General features: G+C 35.8%; 1 protein-coding gene across 2 annotated transcripts; it reads left to right on the top strand.

Moving 5' to 3' along the window:
* Positions 1-958: 958 nt before the first annotated feature.
* Positions 959-15,718, top strand: slc6a22.1 (solute carrier family 6 member 22, tandem duplicate 1). 2 transcript variants are annotated; one of them, XM_047813458.1, is made up of 16 exons: positions 959-1,205; positions 2,175-2,257; positions 4,710-4,909; positions 5,740-5,874; positions 7,002-7,142; positions 7,773-7,857; positions 7,949-8,081; positions 8,187-8,321; positions 8,617-8,720; positions 8,817-8,941; positions 9,034-9,146; positions 9,274-9,411; positions 9,635-9,737; positions 11,107-11,207; positions 12,374-12,544; positions 13,255-15,718. In XM_047813458.1, the coding sequence occupies exons 3-16, from the start codon at positions 4,714-4,716 to the stop codon at positions 13,294-13,296; spliced, it is 1,722 nt and encodes a 573-aa protein (XP_047669414.1). In that variant the 5' UTR covers positions 959-1,205; positions 2,175-2,257; positions 4,710-4,713; the 3' UTR covers positions 13,297-15,718. The 2 variants fall into 2 exon arrangements, with proteins under 2 accessions (XP_047669414.1, XP_027002279.1); XM_027146478.2 differs by lacking the exon at positions 2,175-2,257 and having other exon boundaries at positions 964-1,205.
* Positions 15,719-16,069: the final 351 nt, after the last annotated feature.

Below are 16,069 nucleotides of genomic sequence, written 5' to 3'. Positions count from 1 at the left end.
TCCAGGTTTTTAGTCTCCTGTAGGTAGGCCGTCTCATCATTGTTGGAGATCAGGCCCACCACAACAGTGTCGTCAGCAAACTTGATGATAGTGGTTTTGTGGAAAGTAGCCACACAGTCATATGTGTACAGTGAGTACAGCAGGGCGCTCAGAACACAAGCCTGGGAAGCTCCAGTGCTGAGGGTGAGGGTGGATAAGATGTGTTTGCCCACCCGTACGGCTGAGTTCCAGGACCTCCAACTTAGAGGTGAGCGTGGAGGGAATTATGGTGTTAGACAGTGACCTGTCATCCACAAACAGCATTTTTGCATAATTCCCTTTTGTGCAGTCAAGGTGGCTCATCATTGTGTGGAGAAGATAAGCAATGGTGTCCTCAGTAGAGCGGTTCATGTGGTATGTGAATTTAGTGGATCTGGTGTCTGGTAGTGATGCAGTGATAATAATTTGTTTAATTTGTTTTTGGTTAATTATTTTTTGGTTAATTACATAATTTGGTTAATTACTGGTTGGTTAAAACTAATTACATTTTTCAAAAAAAAAAAAATAATTTTATGCCAGCTGGTCAGAGCAGCCAGTTTTTCAGCAGGTATGGTATGGGCAATGTACATTTACAGCATTTAGCAGATGCCCTTATCCAATAACTGAGGGTTAAGGGCCTTGCTCAGGGGCCCCAGCAGTGGCAGCTTACCAACCTTCCGATTGGTAGCCCAACACCTTAACCAACACTAGGCTACCACATCCCAATGTACAATTGGTTATGTCAGTAAATGAACCATAAAACCTAAGGTTCTGTTTGACTCTTTTGGCGTCCCACAGTCACAGGTTGCCACTTGGCGTACCCTAATTCCTATCATTTACATCGGTATCTGGCCAAAGGGTAGCTTTGTGACACAGTTGTACTCTCCTTTTGATATATGACCATAATTGTGTAACAGTTAAACTGTAACTGTTTAATATCTTTTAATAGCTTGATAAACTGAGCCTAAACTCAATGGCTAAATAAGCCCCGCCTCATCCAAGCGCAAATACATCTTCAAATAGACGCACGTGTTTTTCCACTGTAGTTCGAGTACAGAGCAGAACAGAGACACAGGCGGATAACGCGAATATACCGGATAAAATTGCCTGTTCTTGCAATTTCTTTATGCACATCCAATCTTGAGCAACACTGGCTTCCTAAACTTCTGAACGACTGCCTCCATCAGGTAGCATTTGCTCTTTCGTTTTCTCTCCTTCCTTACCCCGTTAGGGCAACTGTAAGTATAAAACCTGTGTTTAGAGGACATTTGCTTTCGCACCGCGTCACTTAAGGAAGTGGATTGTAGCCTATTGTATTGTGTCCCTGTGCTCATAATATCTAGGCTAAAGGGCACGGGGAAGGTACAGTGACTCATTGTTACTTCCTGGGGTTTGTAGTGCCTCTGTCAATCCTAAACTCATAAGATTACACATGATCAAAATTACCGTTTGTTAAGAGTCACTTATGTGCGTTTAGAGTGATCGTTTGATGGGGAAAAAATATCTTTCTGTGAAGTTAACACTGAACGTAGATGGAGTTCCAACAATTGCGCGTCCTCGCAACGCGATGCAATGTATCACATTAGATACCAAAGTAAGCTCTGAAATTGTCATAGTGTCGCTTTAAACGCCCTGCCAGCTGGTTTAGTTGCTGTGTGAATATAAGCGTAACAACATGATGATAGCATGACAAGTGATAACGTAAAAGCGTCACATGATGATTATTATTTAACCTTCTATAACGCAGTTATCATCGCCAATAAGCTTGTTTCCTCTTTGTAGTCACTCAAAGCACCCATAATCACCCGTTATCCTTAACAGTTTCTATCACATTGTTCCTGTGGGTTGATGCCCCACTAGTGTTAGGAGCACATTTAATAAAGAGGGAGGAAGGAACCGTCAATAAGTAATTTAGGGTGTTGGTGCTTTATAACTGATCTCCTACGTGTAAGTCTTTAGGTTACTCTATGGTGTGACAAGCTGAGTTGTATTGTTATTATTATTATTATTGTTGTTGTTGCTGTCTCTCTCTCTCTCTATCTCTCTCTTTCTCTCTCTCTCTCTCTCTCTCTCTCTCTCTCTCTCTCTATATATATATATATATATATATATATATATATATATATATATATATATATATATATATATAAGAACAGCAGGTGAACCAGGGAAGAGTTCTGGGCAAAGCAAACCTATCAGAATCAGTCTCATTGAAGAGCCAGTGTAGCACAAAGAAAAAGTCAGTGCTGTGATGGAAAAGTTTGAAAACCCAGTGTTAAGTATCTTGCTACTTTTGGGATTGCATAGGTGCAGACCGCTCACAATGTTACTCTGACATGTATCGTCTAACTAAAGCAATTGTTCCTTAGTTTGTGGATCACTTTTTAGAACAGCACTTACTGCTTTGATTTGTTTGTTACATAAGATTGACTGTTTGTTAACATGATAAACCTGTTAGGACCTCTAAAACATGTCTTACCAGAAGTGCAGTAGTGATGATCATTACACACAGAAATAGAGAGCATAGCTTTGAATGTTGTAATACCATGCCAGAGTGAAAAGCAATCAAATGTGACTAAAAATACTTACAGCTCTCAGCAGTGCTTATGAGTTATATTATTAAATTGTCTAATTTTTTTTTCAGTGGAAGCTTTGGTGTTGATTTTGATATGCACAGGCACAGACTTGATTTCCTTTTTCTATCACCATTTTTCTGATAAATGAAAATTTTCAGAGAATACAAATAATCAGCTGCTGTGTTTATTTTTATTTTTTTGCTGTTAATTTAGGTATATACATAGGTATTAAATTTTTTTGTGCATGTTAAATGTATGACTTTTTTGCTTGACTCAGTTAGATCTACAGCCATGTCATTTAAATCGTTGTAATGTAGTATTGCTTGGACTTTTATTTTATGCTAATTAGTTCTCTCAGGTCATTAATCAAGAGTAGTTTGAGCTCCCCACATGGACACACTTTTCAGTCTTTTCCTAACTGACGGCACCGATCTGACAGTCCTTTCAAAATCACTTTCAACAACTCCAATCCTCTTGCCTACTGATTTTAACAAATTTCATCTGCTTGACATTCAGTGGCTTCCCTCCCATGCATAAAGCAGGAAATGTGTGGATCTGGTTTTCATTTGTCTTTCTCCAGTTACAGACATGACTGGTACCCCACTTCACATCTCTTAGCATCACATTGGTTTCTTTTCAGTGTAGACTCTCCACTCGTGTCCCACAAGGCTCAGTTCTTGGTCCTCTTCTCTTCTCCCTCTAAACTCGTCCTAATAGATTCTCATATCACTGCTAAGTGGTCATCTTTTGCCAGCTCATATTCTCCTTTCCATCCTTAGATGCCCCTTTTTCTGCTTAGAATTCGCATAGCTCTTATCATTCCCAGCACTGCATCTAGTGCCCTCAGATTTTGTCACACTGCTCAACTAGTCCCACCATTTCTCACGGTACGTTAGGCATGCATAAAGACACTGCACAGTTCTGCAGAGTTTCAATAATCTTCATAGAGAACTACTATCAAGACTGAAGAGTGTTAATCTTCCCTCTATATAATTATTTGCTCTCTGTAAACACTGTTCAAAGTGTACATTAACATTTATGGCATTTTGCAGACGTGCTTATCCAGAGAGATGTACAAAAGTTCTTTGAATTCACAATCAATAAATCAATACTGGTTCACACGGTCACACAGTACTAATACCATCAGTCTAAAAGTCTTTTGCAGGGTATTTCATTAAAGATCTTTACCTGTAATTTGAAGAAAGCCAGCAACTTCTGTGTTCTGACATTGATGGGAAGTTCATTTTACCACCTACCTGTAGGTGAAATAGTTAAGGCAGATCATGTTTAATAGATTTCTCATGTCTCTGCTGGTTAGAAGGATGCCGGTAGTAATTTTCCTACATTGTAAATTTTAAACACTTTAAATAATAGTTAAATATTGTGTTGCTATAAGCCAAGGAAATTATCTAGAACAGTGGACATTTGTATCAGTGGAACGTGTAAGGCCTAACAGAGATTACACATTGCCAAGGTTTTGTTTAAAATTAAATCTGTGAGTACACAGTCTTTTTATAACAGAAATCTGTTTAGATATAATATACAGTTTGACCATGAATGAATTATTAACAAATTGCAGTGGGTGCTGAGGCACAAAATGAAGCCATATATGTAACACAATATATAAGCAAAGGTCGTAATGCTGTGCTGAGTCTAGTATACTGGCTGTTCTATTTTAGCCACACACTGTTAAAATGGTGCAATTTGGTTGGAAGACAATGTGTGTCATACATACATACACACACATATATATATATATATATATATATATATATATATATATATATATATATATATATATATATATATATATATATATATATATATATATATATATGTGTGTGTGTATATACACACACACACACACATATATATACGTGTGTGTGTATATATGTGTGTGTGTGTGTGTACATATATATAATTTTTTTTTTTTGACAAAAAATGCTTGTACTCTATGTACTTGCATGTAGTGTCATTGAGCTAACACAAATCAAGAAAAGTCTGATGAATGCTTTCTTATTCAAAACTGTACAGAGGGACACTAGAGAGTTTTTATATATACATGCTTGTGTAGTCATAACAATGGAGATATCTAACATGTTTACCTTCTTTCAGTGATATGGCGATGAATTATGATCCCGAGATGCAGATGAAATTGGCTTGTCCTGAATCAGGAAGAGTTCATACAAAAGGCAAAACTCAAGAGAGAGGCCAATGGTCAAATAAAGTTGAATTTATCCTAGCTGTTGCTGGCCAAATTATCGGTCTAGGAAATGTGTGGAGGTTCCCATACCTGTGCTACAAGAATGGAGGAGGTAAGTGATTAACAACCGAAATACTGAACTTATGTGGTTATCACTTGGAAAAGGCTCAGTTTAAAATATTTGTTGCACATGATCCATGTCGAAATATACAGTCTGGCTTTTATACCAATACAAGATTCAGTCTTGGTAAAAGGATAAGTATATATACAATAACTATATATGCAATAACTATATGATGTCTGTGTTCCATCTTTGGCAAGACACCAGTGCTGGTGCTACTAGATCTCAGTGCTGCATTTGACATCATAAATCACAGAATAATCTTAGACCATGAGTGCAAAACTCATCTATGTAACATGCCACATTCCAATATCAAGTGGCACACATAAAAAAAAAACAGCACATTACTACCGCTAATAATATTAATAATAAGAAGAAAAGGAAGAATGTTATCATTAGTGAGATAGTATTAAAGTGAAAGAGGGATTTTTAGTTATACATTTAAAAAATGTAAAATTTCACTCCCCTCCTTTGCTTTGCAATGTTGGTGAATGTTTCAGTTGGTGAATTCTCCAGCTGAAGCAAAATCCACATTGTTTCCTTTTTTGTTTTGCTTTGGCTGATTTGATAGGCTATTCATGCAATTCACTTAGACCTAATTCTTTAAACAAACTCTCAAATCGACTTGAATAATCACTAGGGACCAGTCAACTAGTATCCAAAGCTGGACCCATTGATGATCTCACTCACCGGCCAGCTTCCTTCCATCATACAGGAGCTGCTTTTGAGCTAAACAAATTTATAAGAAAATGCCTTTTTTTGTGAGATGTGCATTATATATATAAACTTGTCTTACCTGAAATTGTGACTTTGTTCTTCAGGAGCATTTTTAATACCATATTTGGTCTTCCTGTTTGCCTGTGGCATTCCACTGTTCCTCATGGAGATATCATTGGGTCAATACACTAGTCAAGGTTGCATTACCTGCTGGAGAAAAATCTGCCCCCTGTTTGAAGGTGAGCCTTTATGCATTTAAAAAAGAACTTTGGTCTAAAATGTACTTTTTATATATTTTTTTCCTTTGAATTAATGGGTACTTACTTCAAGGTCCCAAAAAATAAGTAAATATGTAGATGTAAAACAAATATTTACAACAAAGTTTGTCGTAACTTTTTTTTTTGTAAAAACAAAGTTTGTTGTTGTCCCTACTAAGGCATCTGCAGTGGTCAAGGACAGTCGTGTAAGAAGGACATTTGTGATTTTAGTGGATAGAAAATACAATTTTAAATGTGTATTTTAATGCTTTAAGAGGAAGTATGTGAGTACCCATTGTGTATACTATTAAGTCATCAAATTAAAAATTGAATTATTTTATGTTGTTGTTAAGTTTGTTTATTACTGTATTTAACTTGAACATTCTGGTAACCTACCTTAAAATTTATATCAGGGAAACCTATCTACAACCTTTTTTAAAATAAGCAGGTGTAGCTCTGATTTTGTCAGAGTGATAGCATGCAGCCAAATTGTGGATAAGACTGAATTGTAGAATTGCAACATGTGAATCTACAAATACCAACTCTAGGCTATTTTTGTATACAATGTAACATGACTCCTCAAATCTATTAATTGGAAATTATGCCCCCAATATAACCACCACTGTGCAGATGTTATTTGGTTATTAGGCTAACACTGCCGTGCCACTGGAATTTTACTGGGTGTGGCAGTGGAACAAGTGCATGGAGCACAGCAACAAGCTAGGGGTTTGGTAATCAGCTCAGTGTAATCAGCCACTAGTTATTAAAAGGCCAGAGCTTGATTAAAACACACAGTGCATTTCTCACAGTGAAAATGCAGTGTTTAATAAACCCAGCAACACTGCTATGCCTGATAGTCTCACATGTCAGTGTCACTGATAATTTCATTTCTGAAATACAGATGGTTGGTTGTGGTCCTTCCCTTAACAGATTAACAGGTTATTGGAGGGCAAATTGTGCATAGCATTGAAACAAATTAATAGTAAAATGTTTAATAGTAAAAAATGTGTAATTTAGACCCCTGCAATGAAGAAAACATTTTCTGATGACTTAAGTGGTGTGGTGGAAACAATGTAAAATAATGCTACTTTTTTTATTTCCTTTTGTAGGATTGGGCTATGGATCTCAGGTGGTCGTGTTGTACTCCAGCATCTACTATATCATCATTTTGGCCTGGGCATTCTTCTATCTTTTTTCTTCCTTTAGTGCAGAGTTACCATGGGCTAGCTGCAGCAATACCTGGAATACTGGTATTAATATTATTAACATAAACAACTAATAAATTAAAAACTCAAACAGTGGATTGTATAGAGATTTGGCATTTTAAGTTGTGAAGTTAAACAGGACGTGGAAGGGTTAATGGCCATGATTACTGCAAATTTGTCTATTTAACAATGTATATTTTCCTGATACTATTTGCCTGCCAGCCATGATAGCCTGATAAAAAGCATCGTATCTGCTGTTGGGTTGCAGGACAAGTGACTGAAATTACTGAGGTCATAATATAATAATTTATTTATTTTTTTCATTTTCTGTGCTCATGTCATACATTAGAATACATATTAAGGTACGATACAGTGCTAGAAATTACATCCCACCCTAGGTTATGCATATAAACAAGGTCTACTGGACCCTCAACAAGGTCTACTGGAATCAATTATATTTAAATTATGTTTGTGAAATACTGGACCCCCCTTTATTTAACAGTTAAATGGATCTATTGGTACAAAAGTTCTCTTTCATATAAGTAAATTGTTATACAGTAATATCAAATATAAAGTAAATTATAGTGCCCCCTTAAATGTCATTCTATAATTTTTAGACTGTGGTTCATGTGCTGTATTAGGGGAATGTTTAGCTGTGTCTTCTCTCCTCAACAGAAACGTGCATTGAATTTGAAAAAATGGAGTATGTAAACTTGAGTATACCAGAGAATGCAACTTCACCTGTTAAAGAGTTCTGGGAGTGAGTGTTTTTAAATTGCAGTTAAAATAGATCTATTGTATTATTACATGTGTCAGAGGGTAATCGACCAAATATGGTTTGTGTTTTTCAGGAGGAGAGTGCTAAATCTCACAAGCAGTGTGTATGAGCTGGGCAGTGTAAGGTGGGAGCTGGCACTGTATCTCCTCTTGGCTTGGATCATCTGCTACTTCTGTGTCTGGAAGGGAGTGAAGTCTACAGGAAAGGTAGGACCTTCTTTAAACATATTCAGAAAATTAATTATGGGTATAGTATCTGTTTTAAAGTTGTGGCATACTTAGTTTTACTAAGCGTTATCTCTTACTTCTCAGGTGGTCTATTTCACTGCTACCTTTCCTTATGTAATATTGGCAGTGCTGTTGGTGCGTGGAGTCACGTTGCCTGGGGCTGTTAATGGCATTATTTTTTACCTCAAACCAGATACTACACGCCTCACAGACCCACAGGTATGAGGAGACGCTGATATAAAATATGGTGGATGGAAAGAAATGTATTAAATGTAATAATCTTATTAATGTAATCTTTAATGTATTAAAAATAATAATCTTTTTTTTTAAATAATATTTAAATGTGTTTTCTGTTTTGTAAATTATATCAATAAGAAGGTTATAGTCTCCAAATGTACATAAAATTAACCCTTAATAATTAGGAATTCACTGAATTACTAAAGAGTTTGCAGCTGTTGCTTTGTCAAATGGTCAGTGAGTACTGAAGGCTCTTTCTTTCTTTCATGGTATGTAGGTGTGGATGGATGCCGGAACACAGATATTTTACTCCTACGCACTCTGCATTGGGTGCCTCACTGCACTGGGCAGCTACAACAAGTACAATAATAACTGCTACAAGTTAGTAAACTAATTATATATACCAGTTCATACAGACATTTATATATAAGCAACTAGTATATACACATAAAATATGAAAAATGTGTGTCTTTGCAGGGACTGTATTTATCTGTGCCTGTTGAACAGTGGGACCAGTTTTGTGGCTGGTTTTGCCATCTTCTCTGTGCTGGGCTTCATGGCTTATGAGCAGCAGACAGACATCTCAAAAGTGGCAGAGTCAGGTGACTGAATATCTAACCGATCTGCTATGTTCCAAGTGGTAAACATATCCAGGGCTACCCTCAAAAACCCTAAAATTTATTTGCTTTCCCAGGTCCAGGTTTGGCCTTCATTGCTTACCCCAGGGCAGTGGCGATGATGCCGGTTCCACAACTATGGGCCATTTGTTTCTTTCTTATGATTATTCTGCTAGGTCTGGACAGTGAGGTAAGTGCAAAATCAATTTAAGGCAGCCGTATATAAATCTTACCAAGTTTTAAACTCTTAATTAATTAGTTAATTTGAGTGTTAATTTACCAAAGCACTTTTGTTCTGTCAACACTCCTCTTTACAGTTTGTGTGTTTGGAGGCACTGATGACTGCTGTAACTGACATGTACCCCTCATTCTTCCTCTTTGGTCATCGCCGCAAAGGTTTCCTGCTCATCATTTGTGTGGGGTGTTTCCTGTGTGGCCTTGTTATGGTAACAGAGGTGATTATGCATTCTTGCCCTTAGCTGAGAAGTCATCCTGAAATAAGTCTTTATTATTCAAAGGCATTTAGAGATTTGTAGACTCATTATAAAACCACCAGTATTGTATTTTAACAATCAATGCAAATAGTAAAATAACGAATAGTCAAAAGTATTTTTAAATAAATGATATAATTTTATGTAATTTCTTTTACACATTCTCACTCCCAATTTCATCCTCCAGGGTGGCTTGTATATTTTTCAGCTCTTTGATTACTATTGCTGCAGTGGGATGACACTTCTGTTATTTGCCATTCTGCAGTCGGTGTGTATAGGGTGGGTGTATGGTAAGTACTCCACCTCCAGCAGTATCCACAAACTTGGGCAATAAGGCATATAATAAATTCTAAATAATATAAAAGTAATAGATTTAAATGAAAAAGTCTGCAAATCTGAGTGCTAAGGTGCGTTGTGTGTCGCCATTGTCAGCCGTCTGTCTCATCCCCACACCACCCCGAGTGGAATTAAAAAGCCGTATGGAACATGGGCGAAACTAACTCCTCAGTCTGTCTGTGGAGCAGTTCCTGAAGCTGCTCCTCTGCCTAGAGATGATGATAATTACCTTAAAGCCACACAAATTAAATCACACTGCACCCAGAACCTGACCTGGTTGTCAAACAGCATTCCAGCTGTCAACTTAATAAGAAAAAGAAAGCTTGAAGCCGTGAATAACAAACAGTTGAAAGCATTCCTTGTCAATAGCATTTGCATATATAGGCATGTACTGTTTTCCAGGTATTCACAAATTCCAAGGTTTGTAATACCAGACTGTCTTGCCAGAGGCATTTGTTTCAGTTGATTTTTATCTATGCATACAGTGGTCCTAAACTGAATCAACATGATTACTAAAAAGGTACTCTCTTGGAGACTGCAAATATGCACGGTTAAACACCTTTGTCACCAATGAGTGTGCTTTAAATCTACAAACTGCCAAGTGTAAAATCACCAAACCATTTAACTAACAAGGAGAAGGGACAAATGTACTTATATTTGTCTTATAAGTACATTATTCAATTTAAATTCTTTATCATTTATCTAAAAATATATTACACTATACAGACTAGGTCATAACTTCCTGTACAAAGATTATTTTATCAACACTTTTTATCTAATATTTTTATCCTCACATTTCAGAATTATGTTTACAGTTGGTTAGATTTTTTTTTCAGTCACTAGACTAACAGCAATTTTTGCTATATACCATATGCAAAAAAAGATTTTGTAGGATGTGTAGGCCTGATTGAGGCCAAGGATATTATGCACAGCGCAAGTTTGATCTTACAAAAAAAGGCAAATATGTGTCCTCATGTCATCTGCATATTATTTTATTGTAGTTTTTTATCCCTTAACTTTCCAGTCCCTGTATATTTGTCATTATGTCATATGACCATATGTCATATTATGAAAACTAAATAATAACCATAATACTTGCTGATCTGATTAGTAATCATATCTGGGGATATAAAAAAAAAATGCAGTACAGTTTTGGACTCCATATAAGCATATACATACCAGACCACTGGGGATCCAAAGACACACTGAGAACCAGGTCACCAGGTCCTACCAAATGGTGGAGTGTATATAATCTGTTTATGACTTGCCATAGTTTTGGTGAACTTGAAAAATAATTTTCAACTTTCTGTACGTTTCTTCTAGGTGCTGATCGTCTTTATGATAATATTGAGGACATGATTGGCTATAAGCCACTGGTCTTAATAAAGTATTGTTGGAGGTACCTCACCCCTCTGTTCTGTGCTGTAAGTCTCTCTGTAACTACATTTGCATTCTAAATTTTTCTAATTAATTTTATATTACAGGTGATATGAAAGTGATTACAATCTTCTAAAAGTTACAGGACCTGTTAGTGAATCTATACATATTCACAACTTTCCGTTCAGTAGTCAAACACCTTAATCTCTGAGATTTTCATCTCTCATTTCCTCTAGTACACAAAATGTACTGATAGTTTTACAGAATAACTTGCAGCTGTTTTTTTTTTATTATTATTATTTAATATATTACCTGTTAACTGTACAAATTTATGATGTTATATATGCAGTCTTTAGATTTTTTGGTTGCCCTTAAACCTTTCAAATTAGATCACTTCAACAAAGTATCCCTATAAGAAAGTTTGGTCTTTCCCTACTTTGTTTTTGACTCACTAAAAGACAAATCATACATTAGAACTAGATTTGTAAAGTTCGTCACAACAAACTTTGATGTTGGCTTTGACGATACAAATATTCGCAAAGGCCATTGCTTTTTGGAGGCGAGTGGACATAAGGGTCAGTGTTCCTTTTGGAAGCAAGTAGACAGAAAGCTAGGGTGCCAAAACATTTGGAGGTAAGTGGAGACGAGCATGTGACCTCATCAGAATGCCCATGAGGAAGTTCCCCTCGTTGTTCTGAGTGTTTTAATATGTCACATGTCCATGATGTAAAAAGTTTTTTGATTTTGCATATATTGGGGGCGGGGCTGCGGCACAACCAAAAGGCCAGACGGTACACCAATTTAAAACTTTGTACAGAGTATCACCCTAAAGGAGCTGGCCGAGTTTAGTGTAGATAGTGTAGAAGTACCGGTACTCGGATCACTTAGAAAAGTAATAGCAACAAACGTCAAACCAGGGTTTACCACATATCCGAATTTAGTGCATGTGGCTCGAAAGCCCTAGGAGGAGTTACTCTTGATATATTTTTGTCTAAGCTTAAATAGGAAAACAGAATGTTGGCTTCTACAAAGCCAACATAATAATCCTGCACAGGTGTAGATCCTTAACACTTACTTTTCCTTGCTCCACCCTCTGCCGCTCAACCACCCTCATTAGCACAAACGTTTTTGGATTCCTTAATAGTTTAATGAACTCTTGAAGAACCATTTTTTTACTACAATTTTTTTTTTACTTGCATATTTTTGTCTTTAGGCTACATTTGTCTTCTCTCTGATCAAATTCACTCCTCTGAAGTTTAACAATGTTACCGAGTACCCCTGGTGGGGCTATGCTATTGGTTGGTGGTTCACACTCTCTTCAACTCTACTGGTTCCTCTTTGGATGATCTATGTGCTGCTCACTTCCAGTGGCACACTAAGACAGGTATGTACCAGACAGATTGCTGCATAACTTACCAATGTAATAGAATAATATATAATGGATGTAAAAATCCTACACACTTATGCTGAAATTGGTATGATTTTGTGATGAAATGAAGCCAAGATCTATCATGTCAGGACGTTTTTCCACTCTCAATGATGAGATTACGGTATATAAATATTAATTGAAAAATAACCAGAAACATTATTTGGGAAAACCTGTATAATGTCCTAGATGCATAAATTTGCTCACTCGTTAAACCATTAATACTGCCAAGATTTAGTGATCACAGAAATTAACACTTAATCAAGCAAACTCTGCAATATAAAGAGGAGCTAGGAATTGTTTCAAATTTAATACAGATTTTCTGCAGTTTGGGGCCAAGGCCCGAAGCCCTCTTCGTTTTTCAGCCAAAGCTTTCTTCTATTCAAGTGTGTCAAACATGAGTACAGCTATTAAGTTTATGTTTTGACCATTATTGGTGATGGTCTCCTGAGGGGTGTTCTTGATCTATCCAAATGTTGTACAAGGGTTTCTCTAACACAGTTGTTTTATCTAATGGTCTGAGAAATAATTTATTTAACCTCTATTTTCAACTATATATTTCAATATATTGGGTTAGACACTCAAATAATAATAACTTCTAGGTATACAATAACCTGCCTGGTTCTATTGAAATGTTGTAACCTATTGTAATTTTTGACCCTTTTTAGAGACTACGTGCTCTCTGTACCCCAGCAAGTGACCTTAGGTAAACTCTACACAACTGAAAGCTATGGAGAACTTCTTGCACTATGGTAAAGGCAAGCGCCTCCGTGGAGCACAAAGTGCAATAGTTAAGTCATTAATATATATTTTAAAAATGCACTTTTATAATGGCCTTTAGCATCTCCTCAACTGGAAATGCTGTGTAGTTGGTGTATATATGCGCACACTTGGAATGTAACTTGTAGACAAATCACTATTTGTAAATGGGTGGGTAGACGTGCATGTGCATGTCGTAAGACGAATGTATCAGAAGAACACCATTGTATACGCACAATGGTTTACATTCTCAACTAATCGTATTGGAAAAGTGCCTAAAAATGTTTTGACAGTTTAGGTTTTTTTTTTGGTTTTTTTTGGTTTTTTTTGCTTTGGTCATTATAAAATTATTACTTTAGTCATTCCTTTGGCAAAAATTCAAAGCCATTTTATTCATTAATTAATTGTTTACAAGTTCAAAAGTGTCATAAAAAGAGTGAAAAGGTTGTACTGTGCAACTGCATTTTTTTATATGCATACATAATATATATTCTGTATGTATGCACATAAAAATTCAGTTGCACAGTGTGTGTATATATATGACCAGGTTAAGGAACATCCAACAATTTATGAAAGGGTGCGTGTGATTGAGTATATGAACATGAGTATGCAGAGAGCCTTGCAATGGACTGGCAGCCTTGTTGAATGAGTAGAACTGCATTCCAAGTCAAAAAGGAAGTACCATGTGAAGTACATAGTAAGTACGTAACAAGTAAGACAACTTGTTAATATATAATTACATTAGATGGTACTTTAGTTAAAAAAGGTTTTGCTAAATGCTCATTAATTTAAGATTAGTAATATAGCAATACTATTAATATTATAGCAATATTATTGAGATTCAAAGTGCCTATTCTAGTATATTTGGTTCTTGTTGATTTTCCAATCTGCTTTGTTTAGAGAATCTGTATAATCAGAATCCACAAAAGCAAAACATCTACAGTAATAAATCAACCATTCCAGGCAGATTATGCAGGGATTTCACAAAAGAATTCTAGCTATATTTGGCCTTTTTGGTGCTTGCTAATCTTTTTGGAGAATGTTTTCTCTCGCATAACTTTTTAAATTCAACTTGGTTTTACCTCATTATTGTACCTTATTGGTTTTCTCATTTCTCATTTCTCATTGGTGTCTTATATAAAAACGTTGATTGTTTACCTAATATTATGTAAATGCCCATCAATAACTTTTATGATCTGAGAACTGTGTGGCCAGTTTTACACATTTTATCTGAATAGCAATATCATTCATTCATTCATTCATTCATTTTCTACCGCTTATCCGAACTTCTCGGGTCACGGGGAGCCTGTGCCTATCTCAGGTGTCATCGGGCATCAAGGCAGGATACACCCTGGACCGAGTTGAATAGCAATGTAATACTTTCAAATGTTGCTTAATCAGAACTTGTAAAGCGTCGGTACAATTTGTAATTATGTGATGTAAACTTTAAGGTATCCATACTGTGAAAGTCAGATTATCAGATTATTTTTGAACATTCAGAGGCTGGATATGATTTTAGAAACACTGTGAAACTTAAAAATGGCTCGCACTTTAAACAATACAATGCAGATGATAACCTCTGAATCTAATTTTACACAGCAGTATTGTTTGGTGTTGGACATTGACAAGTGAACTGCTTTTGTGTGTTGATTTTATTATAACACTATAAGCACTGCTTTGTTTTGTTTTTTAATTAATGAGAAAAATCATTCTTTGTAGTTGAGTGGTGCTAAAAACTGGATATATATAAACTCCTCAAAAAGTAAAAAAAAATGTTTTTGTCATTAGTTTTCCTTCTGACTTTTTCTCAATTCTCTAGCAGACTTCATGCCTTGATGGGTCAGAATGGTTGTGGGACCTACAGAGTTTTAGGCAGGTTGTTTACGATTTGTGTGTATACCCACATGCGCACACACGTACACAAACACACATACACATATGTATGTATGTATGTATATTTAAGTGATTATGTATTCAGATCTTGTGGAATATTGTGTAGATCCCCCTTGTGCCACCAAAACTGCTCTGACCTGTCAATGAAAGTAACAATAACTTTTTTGAAAATAATTATTTGTTGTTTGGAACTGTAATGATTTTTTTTCATTTACATAATTAACAATTTTTAAAAAGGTATTTGTTGTAAGTTGTGAAATACATGATTGTTAAAATATCAGATATCAGTGTCAAATGTTTAAAAATGTGTAGATTTTGGGTAATGGTAGTTAATGTTATTATTGTCTTTATTGTTATTGTCCAGTTAATTATAGAGTTTTATATTGTATTAATCTGACATCATCAGTGCCTTACGCTGTCTTTCATATAGTTTTGTCTTTGGTAACACTAATGTAATTAAAGGTACTTTATTCTCCAAAAGCTTTAACTTTGACTTGTCTTGAGTCGATTAGATATGATTATCTTGTTGGATAAGGTTTGCAGTAGGCAGTATATCGTTTCATGTAAACATTTATAGAATTATAATTTTCAGCCAGAAAGCAGTTTTAATGTTGTCTTTTCAGCAGTGCTATAATGGACAAAAAAGCACTCTTGATGTATACAATATACAGAGTCCATTAGAAGTCTCTTGTTCAATAATAATTCATATTGATGCACTGCCCTCTACTGACTAAAGTGTAATCTGTTTGTTTACTTTTGAAGATTGCGTAGTGGTGCCATAGATAGCATTGTTACTTTACACCTCCAGGAACCCTTGTTTGATTCTGAGAC

The sequence above is a fragment of the Tachysurus fulvidraco genome, chromosome 5 (assembly GCF_022655615.1).
Source record: "Tachysurus fulvidraco isolate hzauxx_2018 chromosome 5, HZAU_PFXX_2.0, whole genome shotgun sequence".
Lineage (NCBI taxonomy): Eukaryota > Metazoa > Chordata > Actinopteri > Siluriformes > Bagridae > Tachysurus > Tachysurus fulvidraco.
Note: the sequence above shows the minus strand (reverse complement) of the source record. Positions and strands in the feature narration are given on the sequence as shown.

Excerpts from the sequence above, each read along its gene's own strand:
- slc6a22.1 (XM_047813458.1), top strand. The coding sequence starts at position 4,714 with ATGGCGATGAATTATGATCCCGAGATGCAGATGAAATTGGCTTGTCCT. Across the intron at positions 4,910-5,739 it reads GTGCTACAAGAATGGAGGAG|GAGCATTTTTAATACCATAT; the intron begins GTAAGTGATTAA and ends TTTGTTCTTCAG. Across the intron at positions 11,208-12,373 it reads TCACCCCTCTGTTCTGTGCT|GCTACATTTGTCTTCTCTCT; the intron begins GTAAGTCTCTCT and ends TTTTGTCTTTAG.